Source organism: Ranitomeya variabilis, chromosome 3 (genome assembly GCF_051348905.1).
Source record: "Ranitomeya variabilis isolate aRanVar5 chromosome 3, aRanVar5.hap1, whole genome shotgun sequence".
NCBI classification, from domain to species: Eukaryota; Metazoa; Chordata; class Amphibia; order Anura; family Dendrobatidae; genus Ranitomeya; species Ranitomeya variabilis.
The window spans coordinates 136,721,085-136,736,931 of record NC_135234.1 but is presented as its reverse complement, the minus strand read 5'-3'; the positions used below and the strand labels follow the sequence as shown (position 1 = coordinate 136,736,931).

The window sequence follows — 15,847 nt, the reverse complement described above, 5'->3', positions numbered from 1 at the left end:
GTTGGGCATTGGAACTTGGGGGTCATTTGGCAAAAGTTGTGGGGGGTAGGGCTGGTTCAAGGTTTTAGTGGGCCCAGGAAACGTGGACTACGTCACGCGGTGGAGCAGGGAGAGGTAAGTATTTCAACGTTGCAAGTGCTGTGATCCTGAGCAAGCAGGGGGGGGGCCCACTCGTTCGCATTGGCACTGGCACAGGGCCCCTCAAAGTACAGCGGTGTGTTTGCATGGCGGGGGCGCCTCCCACCAGCAGTGACACTTTTGCATACTCTGAGGGGCCCTGTGCCAGTGACGTCGCCAACGAGTATGCCCCCCCACCTGATGAAGGAACCTGCACTTTCATCTGCACCTTCCTCTTTGTCCCTGTGTAAGGTGGTATAACATGCGGGAAGGGGAACCTTACTTTCAGCAGGGTCAGATTCTGGCTGTGTAGAGTGCAAGGGGAATGTAGTGGTCTAGGTCAATGTACCAGCAGACTCATCTAGCAGTGGCTGGGCAATGGGCAGGATGAGGAGGAAACAGATATAGGGCCAAAGAATATAGTAGGCTAAATGCAGTTCAAAATTGGTAACAGGACTAAACAGGCGGCATTGCTTTGTTCAGTGGAGTAGCAAACCCAAGAGCAGCAGACACTGTTTTAAGGGCCCAACCACACTAGTAGGCCAAATGCAGTTTAATATCTGCTACTGTAGGCCAAAAGCCAGAAGGTTGAAGCTCAGCTTTATTCAGTTGAGGACAAACAACATGGAGGGGCAGACACCGTTAGTAGGCCCTAACCACCAATTTTTAAAAACACAGCACTTAATGAGAGCCAGAAGGTTTAAGCTCAGCTGTATTCAGTTGAGGTCAGACTCAACACCAGGGAGGGGCAGACACCGTTAGTAGGCCGTAACCAAAGTTGAAGGTCAAATGCAGTTTAATATCTGATACTATAGGCCGAAAGCCAGAAGGTTGAAGCTCAGCTGTATTCAGTTGAGGGCAAACACCAGACAGGGGCAGACACCGTTAGTAGGCCCTAAACACCAAGTTTTTAAAAAACAGCACTTAATGAGAGCCAGAAGGTAGAAGCTCAGCTTTATTCAGTTGAGGACAAACACCAGGGAGGGGCAGACACCGTTAGTAGGCCGTAACCAAAGCTGAAGGCCAAATGCAGTTTAATATCTGATACTATAGACCAAAAGCCAGAAGGTTGAAGCTCAGCTGTATTCAGTTGAGGGCAAACACCAGGGAGGGGCAGACACCGTTAGTAGGCCCTAAACACCTATTTTTTGTTAAAAAAAAAGCTTAATAAGAGCCATAAGGTTGAAGCTCAGCTTTATTCAGATGAGGACAAACACCAGGGAGCAGCAAACAGAGGTATTAGGCCCCATCCAGCAATTAAAAAAAAAAATAAAAAATTAGAGCCAGAAGGTGGAAGCTCAGCTTTATTCAGTTGAGGACAAAAACCAGGCAGGGGCAGACACCGTTAGTAGGCCCTAAACACCAAGTTTTTTTTAAAAAAAACAGCACTTAATGAGAGCCAGAAGGTTGAAGCTCAGATTTATTCATTTGAGGACAACTTGAATTAGGGACTGCAGACAGACTTACCAGGCTGTCCCCTGTGTGGACCATGCATCCAATACATTAACCCATTGCGCCACAAAGGACATGTAACATTCCGTTGCCATGCCTACAGGTCCATGTGTCTGTTGTCAGGTGTACCTTTGGACTCACAGATTGACAGAGTGCATGGACAATGCGGTCTTTTACATGCTGGTGGAGGGGTGGGATGGCTTTTCTCGCAAAAGAATTGTCAACTGGGTAGCTCATAGCGTGGTACAGCGTAGTCCATCATGGCTTTCTTAATATTAAATAAAATAAAAAAATAGGCTCTATGCACTGTATAATAGGTTCCAGGGGTAAACGGGCAGCATTGGTGTGGTCAGTGGAGGAGTAATGGAAGTAGGGACTGCAGACAGGCTAACAAAGGCCTAAAATAACAAACAATAGGCTCATGGCAGTTTTACATCGGTTACATGGATACACAGGCAGGCAGCATTGTGGTCAGTGGAGGAGGATTGCAAGGAGTGTCTGACACAGTTAGTACTCAAAAAAAAAATACATGTTAATGTCTCGCAAAACAACTATAAGTAAAAAAAGGGTGGCATGCTTAGGTACAGGGGTGGGCTCATCTGCAGAGTTTATGACAAAGTAATTTGGCAGTAAATTAGTATTTACTGGTGTCAATATAGGACACTGCCCCAGACTACTTTAACTAGCATCATAGATGCAAACAAATTGGTATTGTTTGTCAGTGCCAGGCATTGAATGATGTCAGTGCATAGACTAAACATTGGTGGAGCTGTGCGAGATAATTTTGCACGTGGTAGAGCACAGTTTTAGCTGGGGGGGGGGAACTCTTGTGGCCGGCGGTACCGCCCCAGGGCCCCTCATGTTACAACGGTGTGTCTGACGTTGGGTGCGCACCACCACCGCCAGAGACACTACATTGTACTATGAGGGACCCAGTGGCAGTGCCGTCGACCAAAAGCGGGCACACCCACCTCTTCAGACAAACAGCACTGTAACGGGTGCCTGCGCCAAGTGGCGAGACAACGGCCCCGTGGGGGGATTTTTCCCATTGAGGGAGGTGTAAACATGTCGTATGCTGGACAAACAGCTGCTGCAAATTAAGAGATTGGAACACTCAGTAAGACCAGTCCACAAGCAAGACCTTTTTATAGGAAAGCTAGGTGTCAGCCGGGAAAGGTGGGGCAAAATAATTTGAAATCCAGGAGTGGTTCATTTTAATGAAGGTGAGATCATCCACATTTTGGGTAGCCAAACGAGTCCTTTTTTCGGTTAATATTGAACCAGCAGCACTGAATACTCTTTCTGATAGTACACTAGCTGCTGGGCAAGCAAGCTCCTGCAACGCATATTCTGCCAATTCAGGCCAGGTGTCTAATTTTGATGCCCAGTAATCAAATGGGAATGACGGTTGAGGGAGAACATCAATAAGGGAAGAAAAATAGTTAGTAACCATACTGGACAAATGTTGTCTCCTGTCACTTTGAATAGATGCTGCAGTACCTGTCCTGTCTGCGGTAATTGCAAAATCACTCCACAACCTGGCCAGAAAACCCCTCTGTCCAATGCCACTTCTGATCTGTGCACCTCTAACACCTCTGCCATGTAGCCCCCTGCAGCTTGTGTGAGACTGAGAACCATCACCGGCGCTGTGTGCTGGGAATGCCTGAATCAAACGGTCTACAAAAGTAGCTTGTTTTGTTGCTAATATTTGTTCGAGGTTCTCATGTGGCATAATATTTTGCAATTTGCCTTTATAGCGAGGGTCAAGGATGCAGGCCAACCAGTAATCGTCATCGCTCATCATTTTAATAATGCGTGTGTCCCTTTTGAGGATACGTAAGGCATAATCCGCCATGTGGGCCAAAGTTCCAGTTGTCAAATCTGCGGTTGTGCTGGTTGGAGGGGCTGTTACAGGCAAATCTACGTCACTTGTCTCCCTTAAAAAAACAGAACCCGGCCTTGCAACGCCACTAATTTCTGTTGGCCCAGGAGAAGCTTCCTCATTCAAAAAGTACTCATCCCCATCATCCTCCTCGTCCTCCTCCTCCTCTTTGCCCGCTACCGCGTCCTCTACACGGCCCTGACCAGACAATGGCTGACTGTCATCAAGGCTTTCCTCCTCCTCGGCTGCAGACGCCTGCTCCTTTATGTGCGTCAAACTTTGCATCAGCAGACGCATTAGGGGGATGCTCATGCTTATTATGGCGTTGTCTGCACTAACCAGCCGTGTGCATTCCTCAAAACACTGAAGGACTTGACACAGGTCTTGTAGCTTCGACCACTGCACACCTGACAACTCCATGTCTGCCATCCAACTGCCTGCCCGTGTATGTGTATCCTCCCACAAAAACATAACAGCACGCCTCTGTTCGCACAGTCTCTGAAGCATGTGCAGTGTGGAGTTCCACCTTGTTGAAATGTCGATGATTAGGCGATGCTGGGGAAGGTTCAAAGACCGCTGATAGTTCTGCATACGGCTGGAGTGTACGGGCGAACGGCGGATATTCGAGCAAAGTCTGCGCACTTTGAGGAGGAGGTCGGGTAACCCCGGGTAACTTTTCAGGAAGCACTGCACCACCAGGTTCAAGGTGTGAGCGAGGCAAGGAATGTGTTTCAGTTGGGAAAGGGCTATGGCAGCCATGAAATTCCTTCCGTTATCACTCACAACCTTGCCTGCCTCAAGATGTACAGTGCCCAGCCATGACTGAGTTTCATTCTGCAAGAACTCGGACAGAACTTCCGCGGTGTGTCTGTTGTCACCCAAACACTTCATTGCCAATACAGCCTGCTGACGCTTGCCACTAGCTGTCCCATAATGGCACACCTGGTGTGCAACAGTGGCAGCTGCGGATGGAGTGGATGTGCGACTGCGGTGTGTGGACGAGCTCTCGCTTCTGCATGAGGAGGAGGAAGAGGAGGAGGGGGGGCGAACGCCTACAGCCAATTCTTTCCTTGACCGTGGACTAGGCAAAACTGTCCCAATATTGCTGTCCCCTGTGGACCCTGCATCCACCACATTCACCCAGTGTGCCATGATGGACACGTAACGTCCCTGGCCATGCCTACTGGTCCATGCATCTGTTGTCAGGTGCACCTTTGTAGTCACAGACTGCCTGAGTGCATGGACGATGCGGTCTTTAACATGCTGTTGGAGGGCTGGGATGGCTTTTCTAGAAAAGAAGTGCCGACTGGGTAGCTCGTAGCGTGGTACAGCGTAGTCCATCAGCGCTTTGAAAGCTTCGCTTTCAACTAACCGGTAGGGCATCATCTCTAATGAGATTAGTCTAGCAATGTGGGCGTTCAAACCCTGTGTACGCGGATGCGAGGATGAGTACTTCCTTTTCCTAACAAGAGTCTCATGTAGGGTGAGCTGGACTGGAGAGCTGGAGATCGTGGAACTAGCGGTGGTGCCGGTGGACATGGGTGAGTGAGAGAGGGTTGGAGATGGTATTCTTGCCGGTGCCCTACATGCAGTGTTTCCTACTGCAAACCTGGTGATTCCCTGACTGCTTTGGCCTGCCGACGAAAGCTGCACAGATACTGCCAGTGGTGCGGGAAATGGTGGGTTTACAGTGAGGGAAGGGATGTAGCGTTGCTGACTAGCTTCATTGGCCGAGGGTGCTGCAACCTTTAGGGACATTTGGTAGTTATTCCAGGCTTGCAAATGCATGGTGGATAAATGTCTATGCATGCAACTTGTATTTAGACTTTTAAGATTCTGACCTCTGCTTAAGGTAGTTGAACATTTTTGACAGATGACTTTGCGCTGATCATTTGGATGTTGTTTAAAAAAATGCCAGACTGCACTCTTTCTACTATCGGATAACTTTTCAGGCATTGCAGACTGAGCTTCTTTAACCGGATGGCCACGCTGTCCTCCAACAGGTTTTGGTTTTGCCACGCGTTTTTGGCCAGATACGGGCCCGGTAGATGGAACCTGTTGTGATGTTGATGCCTTCTGCGGCTCCTCCTCGTCCGCTTCTGAACTACTGCCGCCTGCACCCTGTTCCCCCAATGGCTGCCAATCGGGGTCAACAACTGGGTCATCTATGACCTCCTCTTCTATGTCATGTGCAACTTCGTCTGTGTCACCGTGTAAGCCGGTGGTATAGCGTTCGTGACGGGACATAGTCTCCGCTGGGTTTGATTCTGCCTCAGTACACTGCGAGGGAAATGTTCTGGTCTGAGTCAAAGGAACAGCATAGTAATCTGGCTGTGGCTGTGCATCTGTGCACTCCATGTCCGATTCAACTTCTAATGGGCATGGCCTGTTAACTGTTTCACTGTCTAACCCAGGAACGGTATGTGTAAAGAGCTCCATGGAGTAACCTGTTGTATCGACTGACGCATCCTTCACTGTTGTTCTGGGTGAAGGACACAAGGAAGCGACTTGTTCCTGACCGGGAGCATCCACTGATGATGCACTGCTCTGACATTTGGCACTTTCCGAGGAGGAGGCGAAAGAGCTAGAGGCAGAGTGAGCAATGAAAGCCAATACTTGTTCCTCCTGCTCCGGCTTCAAAAGTGGTTTTCCTACTCCCAGAAAAGAGAGCGTTCGAGGCCTTGTGTAGGCAGACGACGTTTTTGGCTCAGCAACTCGAGACTTAGGTGCTGTACTGCTTTAACCACGACCACCTGATGCTCCACCACCACTACCATCATTACCAGCTGACAATGACCGCCCACGGCCACGACCTCTTCCACTAGACTTCCTCATTGTTTGCAAAACGTAACCAAAGTAACGCTATTTGTTACTGTAAAACAACTTATAAGGTGAACTCAAACTTCTGTAGGATTTATATATACCTTTATAGGTGCCTGACACTGAAAGGAAAATCAGGCCCAATGTTACACACTAGGTTTTCTGTGCCCCAATAATTTGAGACAGATGGCACACACAGGAGCAGCACTCAAGCAGACTTGCCAATATTTATCTCCCTCTAATTATTTTTTTTTGAAAAGGGAGAATGTACCCAAAAACAAAAAAAATGGCCAAGTATTACACAGTGCTTTTCGGTGGCACACAATGAGAGACAGATGCCACACACAGGACTGGCACAGAGGCAGAGTTGCCAATATTTATCTCCCACTTATTTTTTTTTTTTTTTTAAAAGGGAGAATTTACCCAAAAAAAAAAAAAAAGCCCAGTATTACACAGTGCTTTTCGGTGGCACACAATGAGAGAGAGATGCCACACACAGGACTGGCACGGAGGCAGACTTGCCAATATTTATCTCCCACTAATTATTTTTTTTTGAAAAGGGAGAATGTACCCAAAAACAAAAAAAATGGCCAAGTATCACACAGTGTTTTTCGGTGGCACACAATGAGAGATAGATGCCACACACAGGACTGGCACGGAGGCAGACTTGCCAATATTTATCTCCCAATAACTATTTTTTTTTTTTAAAAGGGAGAATGTACCCAAAAACAAAAAAAATGGCCAAGTATCACACAGTGTTTTTTGGTGGCACACAATGAGAGACAGATGCCACACACAGGACTGGCACGGAGGCAGAGTTGCCAATATTTATCTCCCACTAATTATTTTTTTTTGAAAAGGGAGAATGTACCCAAAAACAAAAAAAATGGCCAAGTATCACACACTGGTTTTCGGTGGCACACAATGAGAGACAGATGCCACACACAGGACTGGCACAGAGGCAGAGTTGCCAATATTTATCTCCCACTTATTTTTTTTTTTTTAAATGGGAGAATTTACCCAAAAAAAACAAAAAGGCCCAGTATTACACAGTGCTTTTCGGTGGCACACAATGAGAGATAGATGCCACACACAGGACTGGCACAGAGGCAGTTGCCAATATTTATCTCCCACTAATAATTTTTTTTTAAAAGGGAGAATTTACCCCCCCAAAAAAAGGCCCAGTATTACACAGTGCTTTTAGGTGGCGCACACAATGAGAGACAGATGCCACACACAGGACTGGCACAGAGGCAGTTGCCAAAATTTATCTCCCACTAATTATTATTTTTTTTTTAAAGGGAGAATGTACCCCCCCCAAAAAAATGGCCAAGTATCACACAGTGTTTTTCGGTGGCACACAATGAGAGACAGATGCCACACACAGGACTGGCACGGAGGCAGACTTGCCAATATTTATCTCCCACTACTTTTTTTTTTTTGAAAAGGGAGAATGTACCCAAAAACAAAAAAAATGGCCAAGTATCACACAGTGTTTTTTGGTGGCACACAATGAGAGACAGATGCCACACACAGGACTGGCTCGGAGGCAGACTTGCCAATATTTATCTCCCACTAATTATTTTTTTTTGAAAAGGGAGAATGTACCCAAAAACAAAAAAAATGGCCAAGTATCACACACTGGTTTTCGGTGGCACACAGTGAGAGACAGATGCCACACACAGGACTGGCACAGAGGCAGAGTTGCCAATATTTATCTCCCACTTATTATTTTTTTTTTAAAAGGGAGAATTTACCCCAAAAAAACAAAAAGGCCCAGTATTACACAGTGCTTTTCAGTGGCACACAATGAGAGAGAGATGCCACCCACAGCAATGGCACGGAGGCAGACTTGCCAATATTTATCTCCCACTAATTATTTTTTTTTGAAAAGGGAGAATTTAGAAAAAAAAAAAAAATGGCCAAGTATCACACAGTGTTTTTCGGTGGCACACAATGAGAGAGAGATGCCACCCACAGCAATGGCACGGAGGCAGACTTGCCAATATTTATCTCCCACAAATTTTTTTTTTTTGAAAGGGAGAATTTAGCAAAAAAAAAAAAAAATGGCCAAGTATCACACAGTGGTTTTCAGTGCCACACAATGAGAGAGAGATGCCACCCACTGCAATGGCACAGAGGCAGACTTGCCAATATTTATCTCCCTGCAGTAATCTCAGAAAAGTATGGCAGGCAGCTATAAAAAGGACTGCTGCACACAAAAGTGTGGACAAACACACAAGATAGCTGTGCAGAAAGGAAGGAAAAACAGGATTTGTGCTTTGAAAAAAGCAGTTGGTTTGCACAGCGTCGTACACACACAGCAACGCAGCTATCAGGGTCAGGGAGCCTTCTAGGGCAGCCCAATGAGCGACAGCGCTGAGGAAAAAAAAATGTAGCTTCCACTGTCCCTGCAAACAAAAGGCGGTGTTGGACAGTGGAAATCGCTACAGCACAAGCGGTTTGTAGCTTTATGTACCCTGCCTATCACTATCCCTGCTTCCGAAGAAGCGGCAGCAACCTCTCCCTACGCTCAGATCAGCAGCAGTAAGATGGCGGTCGGCGGGAACGCCCCTTTATAGCCCCTGTGACGCTGCAGAAAGCAAGCCAATCACTGCAATGCCCTTCTCTAAGATGGTGGGGACTGAGATCTATGTCATCACGCTGCCCACACTCTGCGTCCACCTTAATTGGCTGAGAAATGGCGCTTTTAGCGTCATCGAAACGCGACTTTGGCGCGAAAGTCGCGTACCGCATGGCAGACCCCACACAGGGATTGGCTCAGTTTCATGAGACGCTGACTTTGCCAAAAGTCGGCGACTTATGAAAATGAACGATCCGTTTCGCTCAACCCTAGTGATGACATCTCATACTGACAGGTAACCTCCACAGTCAATTGCAGATATAAGTGGTCACATGTGTTAATAGGTTATAACTGGAGAGTGTAAGACCAATGTAGGACCAACAGTAGGCATAACATTAGAAATTTCTAATTTTTTTAAATTCAAACCGTTCTACATACAATCTGCACAAAGATCTGCCTGATATATTGTCTGTTTGTCATTGAAGATTTCAGTGTGGGATGCTGTGGATTTACTGCATACATTTATGAATACAAAATAAAATAAAATAATGAATAAAATAATCAAATAACATTTGTAAGACTTTTTTTTATTACCTCCAAGATCAAAGACTGTGTGGAATGCAGAGAGGTCAAAAGCTTGTATAACATCTTTTCCACAAACATTCCATATTGTGTCCATATTATGCATAAAAGTCACCATCTGCTCTTCTGATCTAATTACAAATTAGTCAAAAGAAAAACGGGAACAGCGTTTACACCTTGAAATACAAAGCATTATGTTGTAGGTACACTGCAGATGTCTAAGCTGGGTTGGGTTTTCTTCCACTTTTTAAAAAGGACAGGACTGGACACCTACAGCAGTGGTTCCCAATGCTGATTTAATGGTACATACTGTATGTCCACCCCTGAGCATATCAAAATGATGACCCATTGTGATATCACAGCAGCTTATTTGACCAAATCCCTGTTGTGATGTCACAGCTTACCTGACTGAAACCTTCTTGTGATATCACAGGGGCCTACCTTACTGAAAACGACATGATGTCACCAGAGCTTGCCTTAAAGGGAAGGTGCCACCAGTTTTCTTGTAGTTTGTTTTTTTGTGAAATTAAGCTTAAAATAGTAAATAAAATGTATTAATGCAATGTTTGCACTGTTTGCAAACATTTCTATACGAAAAATATTATATATTTTCTTACAAATATATATATTGACCACTAGGGGGAGCATTTTCCGTTTTAGACCTCAAGCAGCTATAGTAAGACTTACCAGCTTTACTGTTAGCTGGAAAATCTGGGCAGTAACTGCTGACATCAGCATTTCCCTCCCCTTTTGGGTGGTCTAATATCCCTGGGGCAGAATGAAGAGCAGCATCACAGGGCAGAGCCATTTTGTGTGTGACTGCCCTGTGATCTGCTATCACCAGCAGTTACTGCATCAGAAGCACAGTTAGTTTATGTGGTGTGTATGGAGCAGCATTGTCTGTGCAGAGCTGTCTGTGACTCATCCCTCAGTAAGATAAGAAGGAGCTCCAGGTCTGCAGTGAATGGCCAGGCATTGTGGAGGGAGGGGAGAGATACATTGTATGGCAGAGAGAGGTGTCAGGTGTCACCTCTCTCTGCAGGCTGGGAATGCAGCTTAATGGAGTGAATGGAGCTCCTGTGATAGAGAGTAAGTGGAGCTGGGCAGAGAGCACTGGGCTATAATAAAATGGCTGCTAGTCACACCTACAGCAGTGAGTTGTGCAGCCCACAGAGGCGTGCCCAGCTCACTGCTAACGCCTCTCCAATGTTATAGATAGGGTCCTCTCCGGTCTATTATCTCCTATGTCCATGGGGTGCTGTAAAATGACACTGTTAGTGCCCTGCTACTGCTGCAAAACCAAGATGTCAGCCCCCAGTTCCTTCTTTAAACACATATAACACACGAAATCTGTTTCACATGCATTTAAAACTTGGTTATAGCAGTATGTTATGCTACATTACAGTGATTTATTAATGATCTACAAACGTGGTACCTTACCTTTAAAAAAACACTCTTGTGGTATCACAGCAGCTTACCCGACTAAAACACCATTGTGATGCACAGCAACTTACCCAACTAAACCCTGTTGTGATGTCACGGCGTATCTGACCGAAACCTCACAGTTGTCACATGAGTGAAGCTTTCTTGTGCTGTCATTGCGGCTCACCTCACTAAAAACCACTAGTGATGTCAGAGCTATCTTGGCAAAAACACTCTTGTAATGTCCCAGGAGCTCACCTGGATGAAACACTTTCACTAGAGCACAGCAGTGCACCCAAAAACATAGGTCCCCTGTATATGACCTGTATATGGCACTGAACCAGGCTTTGTGCTATTATTTAGGGTCTCCAGTACATGGACTCTGACAACAACATCTTACAGCACACAAATCAGATTATATTGCATCAGCATATCCTGTGGGAATACTCACCCCCTTATTTTTACAAGGCAAGCTAGTTCAGATCTATTAGTTTAGTTGCTACCCCAATTAGTTGGTATCTTCATCAGTGCCACAGAATTTGAATGAAGCAGGAGGGTGCATGGGCAGCCATCACTTCATTCATCCCCCCCGACTACAGTCCTGTGGCTGGTGGACAATGGCTCTCAGTGGTAACACAGGAGTACAGTATAACAGCATATATCAGGTGGACACATTGGAATATCCTCAGGAATTATATGAATTACACCATGTCATATTTATTTTTCCTATTCTGCTAGCGGAGAGAGCACCACGGGGGAGGCGGCATTTTGTTTTAAACTTCCAATATATTTAAACATTTCTATAAATGTCTCCAAAATTATTTCATACACAGTTACAAAATGCAATTTCGGGATATCTACATAACAAAACCATGCTCTCTCAGTGATTATGCACCAGGAAATACTTTTACATTTGGGTCCAGGACTTCATATTCTTTTGCAAAACAAACAATCATTGTTGCAAATCTACAGTATGTGCACAAGTTACCTGTAAATACCTTCAAATACTTCTTTTGAAGATACCCCAAAAGCCCTCTCATTCTGACTTTTTCCTTCTCTGCAATATAATAAGGAGCATTATTTGGTTACATTTATAATTGACAAAACATTTCCTTCCGTACATGTTATGTGCAATCATGTACAAATGTCATCCTGTATGCAAGCTTCAAAGCTTCATCTCCAACATTACGGAAAAGGTTACATTTCTGTCACTTTTTCTTATAAACACATCTTACGAAAGATAGATTTTTAAAAAATTGAAACCATTTGCCTTAGGCTGCCGTCACACTATCAGTATTTGGTCAGTATTTTACCTCAGTATTTGTAAGCCAAAACCAGGAGTGGGTGATAAATGCAGAAGTGGTGCATATGTTTCTATTATACTTTTCCTCTAATTGTTCCACTCCTGGTTTTGGCTTACAAATACTGGTGTAAAATACTGACCAAATACTGCTAGTGTGACGGCAGCCTTAATCTCACTCCTTCCAACAGTTTCTAATAGCCAAGAGGCAATTCCAGTAACACATGAAAGTCTGGGCACGGTGAGTCTATTAGGGTATGTGCACACGTTTAGGAAACGCTGCGTGTTTGACGCTGCATAGAGCTGCATTTACCATAGACTATCATTACATGCGATAAAATCGCATCTAATGATTAGTCACATGCGTAGAAACTGCGTATACGCAGCTTACTATGCATGTCTGCCGGCTCACCTGTCCCACCCCTGGAGGTCCCTTGTCCACTGCAGTTCTCATGATAACTTATGTTATCGCAAGAACTGCCGTGCACGTGACCGGGAGTTATCTCCTGTCACTAGTCTGGTTCTCGCAAACAGCTGATCAGCTGATTGTGAGAACGCTGTAGTGTAGGTGATTGCTGGAGAGTTATCTCCGACGATCATCTACAGGCTTTGCTACATCTAGATGTCAAGCATCCAGATGTAGCAGAGCTGGACTTGTCTAGACTGTGTGCACATACAACACACAACATACAACAGATAATATATACCATACAACATACACCATGTGACATGCAACATGCGACATACGACATGCAACATGCGACATACGACATGCAACATGCGACATACGACATGCAACATGCATCATGCGACATACGACATGCAACATGCATCATGCGACATACGACATGTAACATGCAACAACATGCAACATGCGAAAACATGTGACAACATGCAACAATATGCGACATGCAACATGCGACAACATGTGACATGCAACATGCGACATGTAACATGTGACAACATGTGACAACATGTGACATGCAACATGCAACAACATGCAACATGCGTCAACATGTGACATGCGACAACATGTGGCATGTGACCTGCGACAACATGTGACATGCGACAACATGTGACATGCGACAACATGCGACATGCAACATGCAACAACATGCGACATGAAACATGCAACATGCGACATGAAACGTGATATGCGACATGCGACACCATGCGACATGCGACAACATGTGACATGCGACATGCAACATGCGACATGCAACATACTGTACATACATACAGAACATGCAACATTCATAACATACATACAATACATACATATAGAAATACAGTACATTAAACATAGAGTACATACTCACAATCACCTTGTCACCTTGATCCCCAAAGCCATTGTCACTTGTAACAAATTATAAAATAATAAACAAACAATATACTCCCTGATCTGCAGATATCCAATTAAAACGATTGTTCCACGATGATCTCTCATGGAGAGCAGCAGCATCAGCTGATGCGACCACTCTCCAGGGGCTCCAGGAATACAATGATGGAAGGTATCCTTCCGCACTGTATTCCTCCATCACTGTAAAAAATAAAAAAATAGTCCCTAGTCTCACTTGTGGCTCTGCTGTGTGAGAAAGTTCCCACACAGCAATGCCATAAAGTGAAACTCTGAACTAAGGTAACCTCAGTGATGCACTGCAGGAGCCATTGTCTCCTGTTGTGAATTCGGTTTGTGGGCTCCCCCGGTGGTCTGTTATGGTAGTGTCTCTTATTTGCCTTCCTCCATCTCTGATTACCTGTCGCCACCCTCTAGGGGAGTTTCCTATTTAAGGCTGCTTGGCTGTTAGTCACATGCCGGCCAACAATGTGCTAGTAGCATTCTGTTGCATTCACCTGCCTCAAGTTCCAGTTCAGCTAAGTTGAATTTTGTTTCTTGTTTTGCTATTTTTTGTCCAGCAATCTGCAATGTGACTCTTCAGTGCTGGAAGCTCTTGTGGACAGAAAATTACTACTCCAGGGGCATGAGTTGTCACTGGAGTTTAAAGTAATTTCTGGATGGTGTTTTTGAATAGTGATTTTTAGGTCGACCGTGAAGTAACTCTTTCCTGTCCTTCTGCTATCTAGTAAGCGGACCTCACTGTGCTAAATCTGCTGTTCATCCTACGTATGTCATTTCCTCTGAACTCACCGTCAATATCTGTGGGGGCCTACTATCATCTTTGGGGGTTCCTCACTGGAGGTAAGACAGGCCTGTATATTCCTCTTATAGGGGTAGTTAGATCTCCGGCTGGCGCGTGGTGTCTAGGGCATCGTAGGTACATCCCCCGGCTACTGTAAGTGTTGGGTCAGGTTCAGGTCACGGTCGACCTTAGTTTCCATCACCCGAGAGCTAGTCCGTTTTGTATTTTTTTCCCATGGTCATTGGGGTAACCATAACAGTTTGGCCGGCCAAGTAAAAAATCTATGTGTTAAAATATGCACTAAAGTAGGAAGGAGAAGAAAAGGTTTTTTTTTTTTTGTGTTTGAAAGTGCACCTTAGTTGGATCATTTGTATTCCTTGCTTAAACTGCAGTCTTCAGCCTTTTTTTTCTCCTCTCCTCTTAACCTCTGAATGCTTGGGTTACACCCATTTGAAACATGGATCCACAGAGTTTAGTTGCAGGTTTGAATAACCTTGCGACAAAAGTACAGAACCTACAAGATTTTGTTATACGTGCTCCAATGTCTGAACCTAAGATTCCTCTGCCTGAATACTTTACCGGAGACAGATCCCGGTTTTTGAGTTTCAGAGAAAATTGCAAATTGTTTTTGTCTCTGAGATCTCACTCTGCTGGTGATCAGACTCAACAAGTTAAAATTGTTATCTCTCTACTGCGCGGCGACCCACAAAGTTGGGCATTTGCATTATCGCCAGGGGATCCTGCGTTGTTAAATGTAGATGCGTTTTTTCAGGCTTTGGGGTTGCTTTATGAAGAACCTAATTTGGAGATTTTGGCTGAGAAAGCCTTGATAGCTCTTTCCCAAGGGCAAGATGAAGCTGAGATATACTGCCAGAAATTCCGTAAATGGTCGGTGCTTACTAAATGGAATGAGTGCGCTTTAGCAGCTAATTTCAGAGAAGGTCTCTCTGATGCCGTGAAGGATGTCATGGTGGGGTTCCCTGTGTCTACAGGTCTGAATGATGCCATGAAATTGGCTATCCAGATTGATCGGCGTTTGCGGGAGCGCAAATCTGTGCACCATATGGCGGGGTCTCCTGAGGAAAAATCTGTGCACCATATGGCGGTATCTTCTGAGCAAAAACCTGTGCACCATATGGCGGTGTCTTCTGAGCAAAGACCTGTGCACCATTTGGCGGTGACCTCTGAAAAGGCATTAGAGCATATGCAATGCGATCGTGTTTTGTCTAGAGGCGAACGTCAAAATTACAGGCGCAAAAATGGATTGTGCTTCTACTGTGGAGATCCAGCTCATGTTATATCAGCATGCTCTAAACGTATAAATAAGGTTGATAAAAAGGTTGATAAATCTTTTTCTACAGGTACCTTGCAGTCAAAATTTCTTTTGTCCGTGACATTGATTTGTACCTTATCATCTGTGACTGTGAATGCTTATGTGGATTCTGGCGCCGCTCTGAGTCTCATGGATTGGTCCTTTGCCAAGCGTTGTGGGTTTGATTTGGAGCCGTTGGAAGTTTCTATTCCCCTGAAGGGTATTGATTCTACAC

The 15,847-nt window shown here is 45.1% G+C and overlaps 1 protein-coding gene across 1 annotated transcript in view; it reads right to left on the bottom strand.

Annotated features, from left to right (window-relative positions):
• LOC143815469 (acetylserotonin O-methyltransferase-like) overlaps positions 1–15,847 on the bottom strand; it is a 185,434-nt gene that overhangs the window by 80,395 nt on the left and 89,192 nt on the right. Inside the window, exons 5-6 of the mRNA XM_077294686.1 lie at positions 11,848–11,916; positions 9,450–9,568 (exon numbers count right to left, since the gene is read on the bottom strand). Coding sequence (XP_077150801.1) covers positions 9,450–9,568; positions 11,848–11,916 — 188 coding nt within the window. The remainder of the gene's footprint in view (positions 1–9,449; positions 9,569–11,847; positions 11,917–15,847) is intronic.